A 16,830-nucleotide genomic window follows, 5' to 3' on the forward strand; every position below is an offset into this window, starting at 1 on the left:
TATATATATATATATATATATATATACACACATACACAAAAGATAATCCTGCCCATTTTACAGATAAGAAAACATTTAGATGTTAGTGAAGATGTGGAGAAATTGGAACCCTCCTATATCACTGGTGGAAACGTAAAGTGATTCAGTCGCTGTGGACAACAGTTTGGCAGCTCCTCAAAAAGTTACATATAGAATTACCATATGACCCAGCAATTCCACTCCTAGGTATATACCCAAAACAACTGAAAATTGGTATTCAAATAAACACATGTATGTCCATGTTCATAGCAGCACTATTCACAATAGCCAAAAGGTAGAAACAGCCCAAATGTGCAACAAAGGAATGGACAAATTGGTACATAAATATATAATGGAATATCATTCAACCATAAAATGGAATGAAGTTGTGACAGACTCTACAACATAAATCAACGTCAAAAACATATTAAGTGAAGGAAGCCATACATAAAAGGTCATAGGTTGTATGATTTAATTTATAAGAAATATCCAAAATAGGTAAATCCATAGAGACAGAATGCAGATTGGCGGTTGTTAGGGATCAGGGGAAACGGAGACCAGGAAACAACCGCTTAATGGGTACAGGGTTCTTTTTGGGGTTATAAATGTTTTGGAACTAGACAGAGGTGGTGGTTGCACAACATGGTGAAAGTACTAATAGGCACTGAATTGTTCACTTTAAAAGGATAATTTTATGTTATGTGAATTTCACCTCAATAAAAAAAAAAAGAAAATACTTAGAGAAATGCAAATGGACACCCAGCTCTAAGGTTCCACAAAACTGAAAAAGACCTATGAAAGAAATTTGAAAATATAGCCAATTTTCACTTATCTCTGATAATGGAAGATGGAAGAATCACAGGTAGTCCCAAATGGCATATTTTAGGATAAGCTTTTCTTTTGTTGCCAAATCTGCATTTGTTCATTGAAGTTAGATGATCTTATAATGGCACAAAATGTTGTTGAAAATTTAAGGGTATTATAAGCAAATACAAAATCAACAGGTATAAATCAACAGGTATTCTATTATTATGTACAAATGAATAGCAAGTATTGAAATGTTTCCAGTAATTTAACAGCAAAAAATATCATTCACACTCTTTGAACCTATTAAACAAAATAGTAAAGATCATTTTGTAAAACCTCACTTGGAGGCTCATTTCTACACACCCTGATATCAACTGCATTGAATATAACCAATACCGCAATACCCCAAGAAGGGGTCAGGAGATACAGAAAAGAGAGCCATAGTCCAAGGCCGCTGGGCTAAAATAAAAGGATTGTCCTTCTCACCTTCGCCAGGCCAGAGAGGAGCTCTAGAGCTGCCAGTGATATGCTCATGTCTTGCCGCCACTGGGAGTTGAGTCTTTGGGTGACGAGATGAATGCTGCGAATCAGGAGCCCGGCAGCTGAATCTGTATTAAGAGCTAGGATATAACCCCAATGCCACATCCCACAGGGAGGGAAAACAACTAAGCATTAGTAACGAGAAGCACAGCATTCCACTAGGCACAGACCACAGCAGCCACAGTGAGTACGATGGGCACCCACACAGCGCTATGCTCCCCGCCCCACTGGCCTGAGCGTCAAGCCTGACTGAACAACAGTGCACAGGGCACACACACTGGACCAGAGCAGCTTCTAGCTCCCAGCTCATGTACTTTCATATAGACATCCACTGGGATTTGAAAGTTTCAATATCATTTTTATAACAATGTAAATCTTAAAACTTCTAAATTAACTCACAGAGTTACATTTAAAAAAAAAAAGCAAAACAATAAAAAGGCTATCAATTATTTCCTTGGAATTTTATAGAGGAAAGAATTCAAATTTTAGAATCTCCTCAGATGCTGGGAATTATCCTAAAGCATCTACTGAAATTATTTTCAGGGTTTAAACCACCAAAAGTTACATGCAATCCCTTTTCAAACAAATTTTAACATTGAATTCTCTAAGACAACTTTAATACTTCTAAAAAAATTAAATAACCAAATTACTGTGTTTTTATTTAGCCTCCAATTCTATATTTAAAAGTAATTACTACTTAGTTAATAATAAATTAGGACAAATTAAATTGAATTTATAAAGGAAGCTTTAGGGACATTATACCTGTCGATCCTATCAGAAAGAGGGCAGTGACAACAAAAAAAGGAATGATCATTAAAGAGAGACATTCATGCGACACTAACACAAATCTGGATTTCTTAGGAAAAATATTTTATGACATTACAAGCAGAACTCACTAACACCAGTTCAAAATACTGAAACAAACAATAACCACTTCAAACATTTATATTAGAACACATAATAATGTGAAAATTTCTTTAGTTTAAAAGTGTCTTAGAAACATGAAAAATAAAACAAATTTTCACCTACACTTAAATCCACAAGCATAATGAGTAAGATAGCAATTTAAATAACTTCTTCATAAATGCAATATTTAAATGTGTTTAATAGCCACATAATGACCTTATGTATCTGACATGTTGAAGGATACTTAAAACAAACTTAAATCACTGAAATATGCCTGGACTCCTGGGCTCATGAACTCTCCAAATGATTAAAAAACTTAAGCTCACATCTAAGGAGCGAGATTTCATTCCAATCTAGCTGGATTAATACTTACAGATTCAATACACCATTAGTATTTATGTGTAAAAACATAAAGGCACCCATAAACTCACAGAACCCATAAAGTAACTGCCCAGGATAAAGGACATTATTGAATAGGATGCTCTAATGGCAAGTGTTTCCTTACTCTTCCTTACATTTTGTGACTGAAGAATCTAACCAGATACAGTAGGGTATATAGCCTTCAAACACAAAGACAGACTCTCTTCTGGGTTGCCACCTAATGCATAAACCATCACCCACCCTTACCACACTGCAAAAACTGATATACTGGCCAACTCTGCCATTAGACTCTGAGGCAGAGCGTAAATCCTATTTGACTCTGTACTAGTAGTAGCACCTGGTACAGAATTCAGAAATGTTTCCTAACCACACATTATAATCACTTATAAAATCTAAGAAACCACGCAAAATCTAACTACTAAAAGCTACAGAGCTAAATGTTTTCTTTTTCTTAATGTCTTGGACTAATAGCCTCTCTGTTACACTTGGATACATAAAAGTCATGAACTTAAAATCTGGTTTAAATTTTCTTTGCTTGTTCGTTTTGTATATCTGTGCGTTAAAAGTTACTCTATAAACTTTAGATTTCAAAAAAAGCCAAACGAACGTGGATTACCATAATCTCTTAGGAGAGCCTGAGCAGGTCTTTCACTGTCAGGAGTTGTGGGCTCCGTGCTTCCACCACTTGCTGAACTAATACCACTATTCGTGCGACTATGACTCTTCAAGTTATTTTCTCCACCACCCTAGTCAAATAAAAATGAATCAAATATTTGACAGCTAGACCCACAGTTTACAAGTATAGACAGAAGTCAATCACTAAAGCCATGTTGATAACATGGAATGTGCCAGCTGAACAGCATAAACTGATATAGATAAAAATTGACAAAGGATTAAAACTGCTGTGGTGTTTTCACATAAACACCACCTACTGAAGGTATCAAGGGTCTGATGATTAGAGGCGGTGCCCATTCTGGGGTTTTCTTTGCTGCTGTTTAAAAGGGCCAGACCCTTTTCCATCTTCACTAGACTTCACTAGCTAATGACTCTGGGTCCTTAAAGAAATACCCTAGTGCCTCCCAAGCAAAACATCAGAACAGGAATACAATCTTAAAAAAACAAAACACAAATAAACAAACAACAACTTTCAAATGTAGTTATATGATAAAACACAAACAATAAAACATGATTAGTACAAAGATTAACTCCTGTATGTATAGGGGCTAACAAAGGTGTCTGTTAAAGACATTACTCATTTTCTTCCCCTACAAACACAATTCATTTTATCCAGATACGGTGACTGTTATTAGCCACCTACTGGGACATGAACATAATTTCCTTAATAATAACTTGATCACCCATCCAACACCCACTCATCTCACTCCAGTATACTCTATTAATTCTCCACCCACCCCCTGCTCCACCTCTACTCCAGGTAGAGGGATCACATATCTTGAAGACAGAAGCAGGGGGAACTGGGAGTCTCTGGAAAGTTTTTTTGATTTAGAAGCATTGGTGCTTTGGGGGGATCTTCAAACTTTGGTCTAGAGGGGCCAGAAAGAGCTGATGAGATAGAAAAGAATAAACTAGATGCTGTTTACAGCCAACACTAGATCTACAAGGGATACAAGGAATTATGGAGTAGGGGACTTTTTCTAGATTATTCAAGCCAATTCACCAACACAGCAAAAGAAGTAAGAGCTTTAGGGCTTCCCTAGTGGCACAGTGGTTGAGAGTCCACCTGCCGATGCAGGGAACACAGGTTCGTGCCCCAGTCCGGGAAGATCCCACATGCCGCAGAGCGGCTGGGCCCATGAGCCATGGCCGCTGAGCCTGCGCGTCCGGAGCCTGTGCTCCGCAACGGGAGAGGCTACAACAGTGAGAGGCCTGCGTACAGCAAAAAAAAAAAAAAGAAGAGCTTTAAGTAAACACTGTCCAGGAATAAAGACAGTGTTTAGCTGGAATTTCTCTCATGCAGAATCTCTCAGGGACTTGATGAGGCACTGAAAGGTAAGAAACCTCAAAACAGATATTTTTAAAAGGATCCCTTCTGAATCAGTGAGCTGAATTTACAAACAAATGCCTTTAAAAAACACAAGGACAGACATTTGGGAATATAATTTACATAAAAACAGAAGTTGATATTCTCTGACAAATTACATGTTGTACACTTCTTACCATCTCCATCTGGCAACCAATGGCTTCTAAAAGTGCTGAATCTTGAACAATATTTAACATTGCCCCTGAAACAACAAAAAAATACATTTAACAATGAGATATCATCTCACACCAGTCAGAATGGCCATCATCAAAAAATCTAGAAACAATAAATGCTGGAGAGGGTGTGGAGAAAAGAGAACACTCTTGCACTGCTGGTGGGAATGTGAATTGGTTCAGCCACTATGGAGAACAGTATGGAGGTTCCTTAAAAAACTAAAAATAGAACTACCATATGACCCAGCAATCCCACTACTGGGCATATACCCTGAGAAAACCAAAATTCAAAAAGATTCATGTACCAAAATGTTCACTGCAGCTCTATTTACAATAGCCCGGAGATGGAAACAACCTAAGTGCCCATCATCGGATGAATGGATAAAGAAGATGTGGCACATATATACAATGGAATATTACTCAACCATAAAAAGAAACGAAATTGAGCTATTTGTAATGAGGTGGATAGACCTAGAGTCTGTCATACAGAGTGAAGTAAGTCAGAAAGAGAAAGACAAATACCGTATGCTAACACATATATATGGAATTTAAGAAAAAAAAATGTCATGAAGAACCTAGGGGTAAGACAGGAATAAAGACACAGACCTACTGGAGAACGGACTTGAGGATATGGGGAGAAGGGTGAGCTGTGACAGGGCGAGAGAGGCATGGACATATATACACTAACAAACATAACGTAGATAGCTAGTGGGAAGCAGCCGCATGGCACAGGGATATCGGCTTGGTGCTTTGTGACCACCTGGAGGGGTGGGATAGGAAGGGTGGAAGGGAGGGAGACACAAGAGGGAAGAGATATGGGAACATATGTATATGTATAACTGATTCACTTTGTTATAAAGCAGAAACTAACACACCATTGTAAAGCAATTATACCCCAATAAAGATGTTAAAAAAATACATTTAAATACATGACAAGAATACTAAAATGGCTAAAACATCTCCATTAATACAGAGATAAGAATATTACTTTAGCTGAGTATTCCTGAAAGTTCCATAAAATAACTAATAAATCCACTGGTTGGTCAGAAAAGATCTTTTTTTTTTTTGGCGGTATGCGGGCCTCTCACTGTTGTGGCCTCTCCTGTTGCGGAGCATAGGCTCCGGACGCACAGGCTCAGCGGCCATGGCTCACAGGCCTAGCCGCTCCGCGGCACGTGGGATCTTCCCGGACAGGGGCACAAACCCGTGTCCCCTGCATCGGCAGGCGGACTCTCAACCACTGCACCACCAGGGAAGCCCAGAAAAGATATTCTTTAGAAATGACCTAATCTCCTGATCTCTCCCCCAAATTTTAAAATAACATTTTCCTAAAATAAATCTGAAGGTCAAACTTTGCTTTATATAAAAAAATGACCGTTTTCAGGTATTTTTTAATTGGTGTGAAAGACCAGATGTAAACATCTCAATTTCGAGGGTAATATAAACTAAGAAAAATATTATGTAATACTTTCAAAACCAGATTCTGATCTTTCCTTTTTCTTTTTTTAATAAATTTATTTATTTTTTAAATTTATTTTTGGCCGCACTGGGTCTTTGTTGCTGCGCACGGGCTTTCTCTAGTTGCAGTGAGTGGACGCTACTCTTCCTTGCAGGGCGTGGGCTTCTCATTGCGGTGGCTTCTCTTGTGGCAGAGCATGGGCTCTAGGCATGCAGGCTTCAGTAGTTGTAGCACACGGCCTCAGTAGTTGTGGCGCACAGGCTCAGTAGTTATGGTGCACGGGCTTAGTTGCTCCGTGGCATGTGGAATCTTCCCGGATCAGGGCTTGAACCCATGTCCCCTGCATTGGCAGGCAGATTCTTAACCACTGCGCCACCAGGGAAGCCCTGATCTTTTCAATATAAAATAACAAAATAAAAATCACAGCTATATCTTTCTGACCAACTGCTTTTTACGAATGGTTTAGGGCTCGCCCATGGCTGCATATTCTGAAGGCAAGCTGCATGTATTTATTACCAAGGAACTCATAGCCCTAGAAGACTAGGACAGAAACAAGATAGTGAGCCTAGCACACTGCTTCTCATCCCAGTGGGGGAGTGCTCTTGTGCACTATGGATAAAGAGAGGACAGACACAGCTTTGCCAATCTATGGCAAGACCAACAATTGATTCTTCCTTGGAACACACATAGGGAGCCTCTTCAGAACAAGGATAAAGCAGAACTAAATACTCTATCAACTGTAGAAATTATCTGATTTCAAGTGATGTTATTTGAATAACCTAAAGAAGTACAATTTGGAGGCTCTCTCATATCAAGATTTAACCTCTGTTCCTTCAACTCCTTTCCAAAATGAAAGGATTTACTCTTCCCTGTTTATTCCCCTCTCTTGTTGCATAACATACTGTATTTCCTGAGTACCCACTCCAACCACTACTGCCACCACCAATTCTCTGGCCTTGTCATTTCCTCTCCTGGAATGAAATCCTAACCTCACTGGCCCCTATTCAAATCCTGCCCTACAAGATCCAATTTAACTTCCACTTCCCTCTATGAAGTTTCCTTGCTCTTCTGGTTTCTTCTTTCTCAACCCTGAAGACACTCAACATGACATGCAATCAGCACTGCCTTCTGCTGTTATCTGAGTACTCTGTGAAGGTGTTCCAACCTCTGCAATGAAACTTGCTCAAGGATAAAAGCCATGCCATTCTCTTCTTTCTCCTTGGAGTACCTGCACATAGGACTATGCCCTTGGCTTTGATAAAAAACCAGAAGTACAGTAAGAGACAGCTGCAGTAACCAAGCTGAGAGGTGATAAGTGTTTAAAATATGTAAGTGGCAATAATAATAAGGAGCCATTTAAGACAGAGAGTCAGTATGATTAGAAAACCAACAGGAAACAATAAGGAAAAAGGGAGGAGGCACAGCAACAGCTACTCTTCAGTCTCCTCCTGGCATGTTCAAACATGGCTTCCAGAATTACACCCAACTCCAAATATTTTCACATGTACATAACAGGCAGGAGGAAGAGGCAGAGGCAGAAGTAATGAGGACAGAAAGGAAAGAGAAGAGAGGGAAGGGGAGAAGAAGGGGAGGAAAGGGGAGAGAAGGAGAGAGAAAGGGCAAGAGGGAAAGAGAAAATAAAGAACACAAATAAAACTAAGCCAACATCACCTACCAAGACAACTAGGATGCTTTCCTTCCCTCATCTCACCCCTTCAAAATTTTTCACATATAAAAGCAAACAAATTCTGCCTCTGATTCAGAATAAGTAGGGCTATATTATGCTTAGGTTCCCATCCCTGACCCCTGCCTCCTCAACATGCCTGAGGTCAACATACCACCTGGGTTTTCACTTACAAAAAATCATGTGAACACAAACCTAGTATCATTTGAGTGTTGTTGGGGTCCGTTTCCGTTTGCAAGGCACCTATTAGTATATTCACAAGTCTCAGCTTCAGTGACAAAAAAGTTATTGGTTTATCATAAGAAGAGCTGTCATCATTACTAAATTTTCCTTCCAGGACCACCTACGGAAGAAACAAATAACATTTAACATCGTCTGCTGTGGTACACTACGCCCATGTAGGAACTGCTACAGTGGACACATAGATCAGTCTAACAAGCAAGGCTTTCAGTCTGACTAATATTAGCCACTGTGCTAAGTGTGTCACTAACTCACACAACACATGAGATCAGACATCACCAGCCCATCACTGCTTGAAATGGTAGGCCAAGGGCATGCTGGCTCACTGACAGAAGAAATACCTCAACAAATCAACTTTGTTGATTCACCTGAAATAATCTGAAAAATTTTTTAAAAGCTCCTGTTCCATTTTAAAAAATACAACTTGACTTGAATTAACACACACAAGAGAATACAGAACATAAAAAACTTTAATAAAACTTTACCTCGGATTTGACTGTGCCAAAGTGATGTGGGAGGGGCAACAAAGAAAGCAGGATATTAATGGAAGATCTTCTCAATTCTGTTGGATTTACATAGCTTTTGAATTTTGAGAGTTCTCTGCCAAAAAAAAAAAGATAGCTATTAGTATTTCTGAACTAAAGTATGTTTTTAGCTTTGCCAAATATACATTATGCCAATTTTTTACAATACACGTACTGGGTTTGGTTTTATAAAGAATGCAGTAACTACTTTCCACTGAGTTCATATTCTGCAATTTGTGTGTGTGTGAGAGAGAATCTCTATGTTAAACTGTTATGGAATTAAACTAGAATCTGATTGACTGATTGATTGATTTTAAATGTAAGGCCTACTCCACAAAAGACCTCTGGGCTGGGGCTATTCTTACCCCTCTAGACCAGACCAAGAAGGACTCAACACACCCGTGGACAAAGAGAACTGAAAGAGTTCAGGGACGAGGTAGGCCTGGATGTTCTACACTCATTTAATATGGCCTGAATCCCCCTGGGCTATGAAGACAACTGGACAGGATAAATTGGGAAACTGGTGAGGAAGCACCAAAACAGACCAGGCCAAAACCAACAACTGACATACTAGTACAGAATGAAAGCTTACCTGTCAGGCAAAATGGTTTCAAGAGCTGAAATAAAGTAAGGAACCACAACATCAATCCCTTTCAAGTCACAGCAGAACAAAGGAGGGGAGTTTAGAATAACGCTGGCCAAGACAGGATGGCACACATAATCATTTATCTGCAAACCTTGAATTAAAAGCATGTAAAATCTAGGAAAGCAAGAAAAAAATTTTAAACAAACTGCTGATCAACTGTTTTCATAATTATTAATATTTTCTACACAGTCATCTTAAAGTCTATTTCCAATCTTCACTACTTCTATCCTTTAAAAGGTATTACTGGAGTCAGAACAATTCAGAATCAAGTACACTAGGAACCAAGTTATATTTCCTAATCAAAAGGAAAAAAAGATTCATGTCTATTACACTTTCTTGAGGTTTTAAGCCTTGCAACTCAGTTACAGGTGCCTGCAAATGAAGTAACTATTGATAAAAACAAAAGGCTGCAGTAATTATCAATAAACTGGAGGAATTACTGAAATGATTTCCATGTCAGTAAAATTTTGTAGCGTTTCACAATTCCTGAAAAAAAGTGTGTTGTGTCCCTTTCCCCCTCCCCCATTATTTTTGGGGGCACAATGAAAGAAAGAAACCTCATTCGACCCTGTACTCACCACAATATGAAGGTCACTCTGAATAAGAATCCTTTTAGGAATGTACTTGAACATATCTTACTTTCAACATCCTCCCCTAACCCCCAATGAACTAAGCATTCAATCTTCCATCATTCAAGAGCAACTATCCTAGTATACTCTTCTGCTACTGTAAGGTACCTTTCTCCACAAAACTCCTCAGAAACAACTTCCTCACCTCCTGGTCACTGCTCAACCCATTTCAATCCATCTTCTCTTTCTAGAAATCAACTAAAACCATGTTATAGCAAATAACCAATGGTCTCTCAATTGCTAAATCCAAAAGACATGTCTAAGTCTTAACTTTGCCTTTTTAAAGCATTCAACCCTTTGATTACTCCCTTCCGCTCTTAATTCTTCTCTGACTTCTATGGCTAGTTCCTTTAACAGATCTTATTCCACATGCCTCCTAACACTGGGGGTTCCTCAAGCTGCCAACCTCAGTTCTCTAAGCTATCTCTTCTACTAGTCTGGTTTTAAACACTACTTAAGCCACCAAACATAATCAAATCAGTCTCTAGCTCCAGATCTACTAGCCAAAAGCACACTGCAGACCTGAGGGCAGGACATGTCTACTGATTACTCTAGTACTCCCTGTGCACAGCGACTGGCACAAAGTAGGAACTTAATAAATATTTGTTGATTAACAGCCCGCAGGCACCTCAAATTCAACAGGTTCAACACTAACCCCATCCTTGGCCCCCGTCACAAATCCGCTCTTCAGTCGCACTACCACCCATCTAATCTTATGGGCCAGATGGAAGGCTCATGTTCACAGCCTTCTCCCTTACTGCTATTGATACCGTTTTGGAGTATCGTCCCAACCCATCGGCTCCCTCCTAAGAAATGTGCCCCCACCACATGGGGTGCCAGTATCCAATGTGACCCACCTTCACAGCTGTAGCTGATTAGACCAGAGGTAGACACCTGATTAATCAGATCCTCTTTCTCAGGAATCTGAAATTAGGATTCAGAATGCTAATTGGCCCTGCTGGTCACCCAGACAAAGGTCACGGAAATTTGAACTTAGAAGCATACTACAATATAAGAACATGATCTGCAGGTAAGAGAAGAATGAAGCAGTTCTGGGAGACCATGATGACAGAGAAACAAAAAGGAGGAAAGTTGTTTTGGTCCCTGAACACTTTCTAGCTCTTGGTTCCTGTCCTTTGTGAGACCCTGCTGCATGTCCTGACCTTAGAAGGTATTCAATAGTGTGAGTTTCTCATTAACTCATTCCCCTTTTGCTTAAGTCACATTGAAAGAGTTTTCTGTTACTTAAAGTCAAGGGCCTATTAAGATACTGCTTACTTCCCTGCATGTACCATTCTGTTTCATATCTGTATTCTTCTACACTTTTTCCTTCTGAGTCAGTTTAATCCTCTCTCCTGAGAACCTAGTATGTACAGACACCTGAATGTTCTTATTAATATTAGTATCACTTCAGGAGTTGTGTGAATGATCAGCTGAGGAGGGCAAAAGACAGTCAAGAAAAATAGCAGGCCATTACAAGTTAATTTAGCAAAAAAGTGACAAGGCCTGAAGTGTCATGGTGGGGAAGAATGGAGAGATTAGAAAGAGGGTTAAGTAGCAGAAAGGCAAGAGTCGGTTGACCATCTAAAGACACAGAGGGAGAGAAGAGAAGCCTAAAATGACTCCTAGTTTCTGGCATAAGCAACTGAATGGATGGCAGAGCCATTCAAAATGACTGGCTGAAGTCATAAATTTGGATAGGATGGCCCTACCCAACTTGCTAACATAGTCTAAATACTAGTCATCTTTTATAAGTCCAGCACAATCATCCAATCCTCTGTAACTCTTTCCTGAACCCCCAGGGCAAGTGTATGCTTCTGCTTCCTCTGAATGCCTATAGCACTTTTTCTGTGTCTCTCTCTTACCAGCTTCCTATTGCTATTGGATTGGTGTTACTTGTGTACATGGCTTTGCTCTCTTGAGAAAATAAGCTCCTTAGAGGCAGGATTGACAGCTAACATTTCTGGACCATCTATACTGTCTAGTACTGTGATAAAAATGTATTAAAAATTTAGTGTGGCCCTTCAAATCTCTCTGTAATTAACAAACGTCATGTAAGATGGAATTAACAATACTTCTAAAATAAAAAGGGTGTTAGGGGTCCTCACCAAATCTGGTAAGGTAGGTAAAAAGGAAGAATTCAAGCAAAAAATTTCAGTTACTTACATACATTTGCAGGTATTTCAAACCAACATTTACTTATCAATTCAACCTACTAAGCCATGCTATAATAGTTTCACTATCACAACTATATAAATGGAAAAATAAACAAAAAAAATTCTAAGACCTGGATAAATAAGCTGGCAGAATCTCTTCTCCAGTCTTCTTGCTACAAAAAATCCTACACAGTGTCCCACAAGCCTCAGCTCTTCCTGCTTCATAGTTATCAGGAAATTCACTTGCATCAAACATAGGATTGGAAACCATGGTGTCTGTGGACATTTGTGACCCTTTCCGTCGAAACTCCATGCTAGCTTGTGTTGTAATGGCTGGGGAGAAAAAAGGAGGGTTTTATTATATTTGTTGATATGCAAATAGGCTCATGGGACCCTGGACACAAAGATCAAATATTGGTGTCATTAAATTGCTACTTGAATAGAATCCAATAATGCTTTTGTTTAGCAATTATGTCTTAATTTTTTTTTTTAAAGGGCTCTCTGAAATCTTCTTTGAAAAGGGGTAACAATTTACAGTGGTACTGTCAGTTTAACAGATTCTACAAGATGCATTTTTCAACTGAATTTCTGATTAGCAGAGTACATTTGTATATATCTGTATTCACATACATACAGATATATAACACAGGATTTGGCTTTTCTATTATTTATTCTGTTTTTTTCTCTCCCTAAAAAATGATGCTTAAACATTAAGAAAAATAGGTACTGCAAATTTACACATTACCCCAGACAGACATCATAATTGAATGGGTAATCCCATTCCAGGTTGTATACTTTAGGGAGAGGGCAAGGTAAGGATAAGAAATGGGTAGGAAGAGAGAGCATTCCCACCACCCAACCAACTCCAAAACACACACCGAAGAATCGCCCAACCAAGCAAAATGAGAATGAATTTTAACAACCACAGACAGCAGCTAACTTGAGGTTGATAAATCAGAAAACTGGATTGGTAAGAAAGATTATCATGGTCATTCGTTGTCACTGAAACAGAAGCCCTTCGAAAGTTGCTTTTATTTTTAACAAAAGATTTCACAGTGTATTGAAAATCACTCTGAAATCTTTTATCACTCTACATGAAATGTTTAAATTATTTGTAATAACAGATTTAACAGAATGCAGAGTCAAGCATAAATCTTTATGCAACTTCCCATGAGCCATTTTTAGTCCTGAATAAGCTATCCAGCAATAATACATTTGAAAAACACTACATGCAGAATGCATACAAATCAAACACTAAATCTGTATAAAAATACGCTTAAAGCTTTAAATTAAAAAAAAAAAAAAAAGCCAAAACACAGTTAGTGCAAAATCCTGGAATTCATGACATGACCAGACTAGTGTACGAAAATAATGGGACTGATTCAGGCAGATTAATTTGCTTTTGCCAACAATCTTCCCCATTCAAAACACAGAAAAGTATTTTTCTTCCCAAGTGCAAAAACTACAAGAGACAATGACAATCAAAATTTTTAATGGAATTATGAAAAAAATAAAAACATGACTGCAATTAAGGAGAAGCTTCTGGTTCCTACTTACAAGATTTATAAGAAAGAAGAATTTGGATAAAAGATGCTGCAAGATAATAGAAATAAATGGAAACAAATCAAAGGACAGTAGTAATTATAAAATACTTTAAAGATGGTGAAATTTTACAATAAGTTAAGAAGCTTTTTTGCTTTTTAAAAGTTAGATTAAAAGCTTTATGATACCACAAGCTAGTTCAAAAACAGGAAATTGTGCATTCAGATCCAAAATTATGATTTTTGTATCATGCAAAACAATGAACGAAGAAAATTACACAACTACAAAAAATTGAGGTTTTGAACTGCCCATAACGTGCATTAAAATTTTAGTTCATTAACCCTTCCCAGCTCAATGTTACAATTACAAAGCACAGTGTACTGTCATGTAACTCTAAAGCTAACCAGTTCACAGAAGCAAACATTTTTAGAGGTGAACTACATGGCAGAATTCCTTGATGGCAGCCAGTACTTAGAGAACAGACTAACAGAGTCAGTATTCTCAACCTTCCCACCACCCGCAAGACCTCAAGAGTAGCACCCAACAGCACTTTAACCCATTCAGCTATCTGGACACCTCCTATCTCCTGGGTAATACAACAGCCTTTCTCATCTCTGAACACAAGGTGGGGGAAGAAGAGCTTCTATCCTTTTCCCACCAAAGAAAATGGTAAGAGTTAAAAGTAGGAATTTGTAGCCCACACATGATTTGAATTCTAGTTTCTATCTTTTGGCACAAGAGGGTGAGAAAAGCTGTTAAAAACGCCCTAGAGAGTGGGAAGATCTATAAATTCCCTTTAAGCAAGCCCACCAAGGAAGCAGCAGGTTGAACCACTCTGGATTCAGGGATTTTAGTGTCAACAGCTTGATACCCAAAAGTTACACTGTAAAGAATTGTATCTTAATAAAAATAAAAAATAAAAATATGACTAATTCAATCTAGAATATACAATACAAATTAACAAATATAAACATGGGTCATAAAACTCAAAATATAAGGCGCATGAACTTTAGAAAACATAAGCCAAAATGTTTTTTAAATGTTTTCATTTAGTCATCAAATACGTACATTTATTTATCCATAAGTCAAACTTGCAAATAAAATATGGAAATGGTAGAATATAAAGTGTCTGGATTTGAACAAAATAAACAAAGGAATCCCTAAACTCAATCATGCAATCTCAAATTATATTCCTGAAAATGCCTTTATATGCACTACTTTTCTAAATTATTTAAAGATTTGTAAGAACAACCAAAACAATTTACATGTATATAATGCTAACAGTCATAGACCCTTAGTTCCGAGATGATACATAATAACAAAGAATGCATTCTGAGAGAAAGCAGAGACCCTTATGACCATTTTATTAGTTTTATCCTTGAAATTAACACTCTCCCTAGAGATGCATAATCTAACGCAATTAGGCATCCTTTTATCTCAAGTTATTTCCAACCCCAGTGGAAAAGTGCTTCTTTTACCAACCAACCAATATTAATTATATTATTACATAAAGCACAATTAATTCATAAAGCATAGTGCCTGGCACAGAGTAACTGCAGCTCAGTAAGTGCTAGCCATTATTATTGCTCAGCTCTATAAAACAGTCATAAATATTCAGTATATTCTGCAGTACCTCAGCCTTCCATCCTGCACCCTATGCCACTACTTCCATGTGTAATGGTAAGATGACAAAAATAAATCATATTTAGATAGAATTTCATTTCTCTAATAAAATCTAAATAAAGATATCAGGGTTGAGTTATTAATTCTTCACCAGTCTTACTTACAGAGAAAATATATTTTTCAAAGTGTGCCCTTGAAATAAAGTTCTCTAGACTAAAACCTAAAAGGTTAGAGTCTTCTGTGAAGCAGAAATTTTCTGATATTTATATGTAGTAATGAGTGAATGGCTGTCAAAATCTAAGAAAACACTTCTTATGAATAAATTTCTGGTCAATTATGTTTAATTCTTTATATCAATATTATTATCCTGGCTGACATGAAGGGAACTTCCAAGTCACCTAGGAATCTGGTTTAACAAAACGTGGCTAACCTGAAGTATTAGACAAAAGCCAAACCTCATAGAACGAACATAAAAAGGACAAGTAGGGAAACTTTCAAAATTACTTCAGCTGGAAGGGGTTAAGCACAAGACACTGCTTGGTCAGAGACAGAGAGCTTTTTAAGATACATATTAATCTTGCAGGTAGGAAAGATTAAAAAGAAAAAAAGAAAAGAAAAAAATGACAACGTATTTCTTGAGCAATATTTACCAGTCATGCTGCTGTCTCTGTTTATCCCATTATGAAGTTTACAGTGAACAAATGCTGCATCAAATAACCATGATCCAAAGAGATTCAAGATGCTGTTAACCTTTGGTCTCTGTGGGGCAGGCAGCGGCCGGGGTTCTGAACTAGTCTGATTTGGACTTGACAGAGGAGAGGTGGAGGATGTCTGGTGCTGAACTTTTGAGGCGTGAGCAGTACTAACCTATTAGAAGAACACAAGAATATAGCCACACTCATGAAAAGTTTAAGAAAACAGCAGGATTTTTTAAAAGGAAGGCAGATTAAAAAGCCCATTTTATACAGTATAACAATGGTCATGAAAACGTACTGTGCTTGTCTTCATGGTGGCCTTGTTCACAGTAACAGCCCGGTGCCTCCGGTTATGTGGTGGGGTGGTATTGACAGCAGTGCTTTGAGGCATACTCAATCTATTCACGGGTGTTGGAGGAGCACTGTCTGATCGGGGTCTAGAAATGCCTTTAAAGAAAGACAAATGGACTTATTCTTCATAGTTCAAAATATGTGGTCAGTAAATCTTCCTCAAGCAACACCAGTGAAGGCTCACAACAGACTACAGCAGAGACTGCTAGCTGCCTCCCAGTATCAATTTGTCCTTTCTTCCTGAGTTACAAAACACAAATTTTAGCTAGACATGGCTACGCAGAATAAACAACTGCCTTTTGAAGGCTCCCTTACAGCCAGATGTGGCCATGTTCTGACCACAGAGAAGTGGGCAATTATTGGGTGGGTCTTCCCCAAGAAATCTCCTTAAAAGAACGAATCAAAGGTAGATGCT

At 38.2% G+C, this 16,830-nt stretch overlaps 1 protein-coding gene across 4 annotated transcripts in view; it reads right to left on the minus strand.

Annotated features, from left to right (window-relative positions):
• RALGAPB (Ral GTPase activating protein non-catalytic subunit beta) overlaps positions 1–16,830 on the minus strand; it is a 100,468-nt gene that overhangs the window by 38,672 nt on the left and 44,966 nt on the right. Inside the window, exons 8-17 of one of the 4 annotated variants that reach the window (XM_060124419.1) lie at positions 16,363–16,511; positions 16,020–16,236; positions 12,336–12,537; positions 9,511–9,533; positions 9,366–9,390; positions 8,735–8,849; positions 8,205–8,352; positions 4,831–4,895; positions 3,269–3,398; positions 1,312–1,445 (exon numbers count right to left, since the gene is read on the minus strand). In XM_060124419.1, the coding sequence (XP_059980402.1) occupies positions 1,312–1,445; positions 3,269–3,398; positions 4,831–4,895; positions 8,205–8,352; positions 8,735–8,849; positions 9,366–9,390; positions 9,511–9,533; positions 12,336–12,537; positions 16,020–16,236; positions 16,363–16,511 (1,208 nt within the window). Of the gene's footprint in view, positions 1–1,311; positions 1,446–3,268; positions 3,399–4,830; positions 4,896–8,204; positions 8,353–8,734; positions 8,850–9,365; positions 9,534–12,335; positions 12,538–16,019; positions 16,237–16,362; positions 16,512–16,830 lie in introns of those variants that run through there. The other 3 variants (XM_060124418.1, XM_060124417.1, XM_060124420.1) reach the window with 3 other exon arrangements.

The sequence above is a fragment of the Lagenorhynchus albirostris genome, chromosome 15, assembly GCF_949774975.1.
Source record: "Lagenorhynchus albirostris chromosome 15, mLagAlb1.1, whole genome shotgun sequence".
NCBI classification, from domain to species: Eukaryota; Metazoa; Chordata; class Mammalia; order Artiodactyla; family Delphinidae; genus Lagenorhynchus; species Lagenorhynchus albirostris.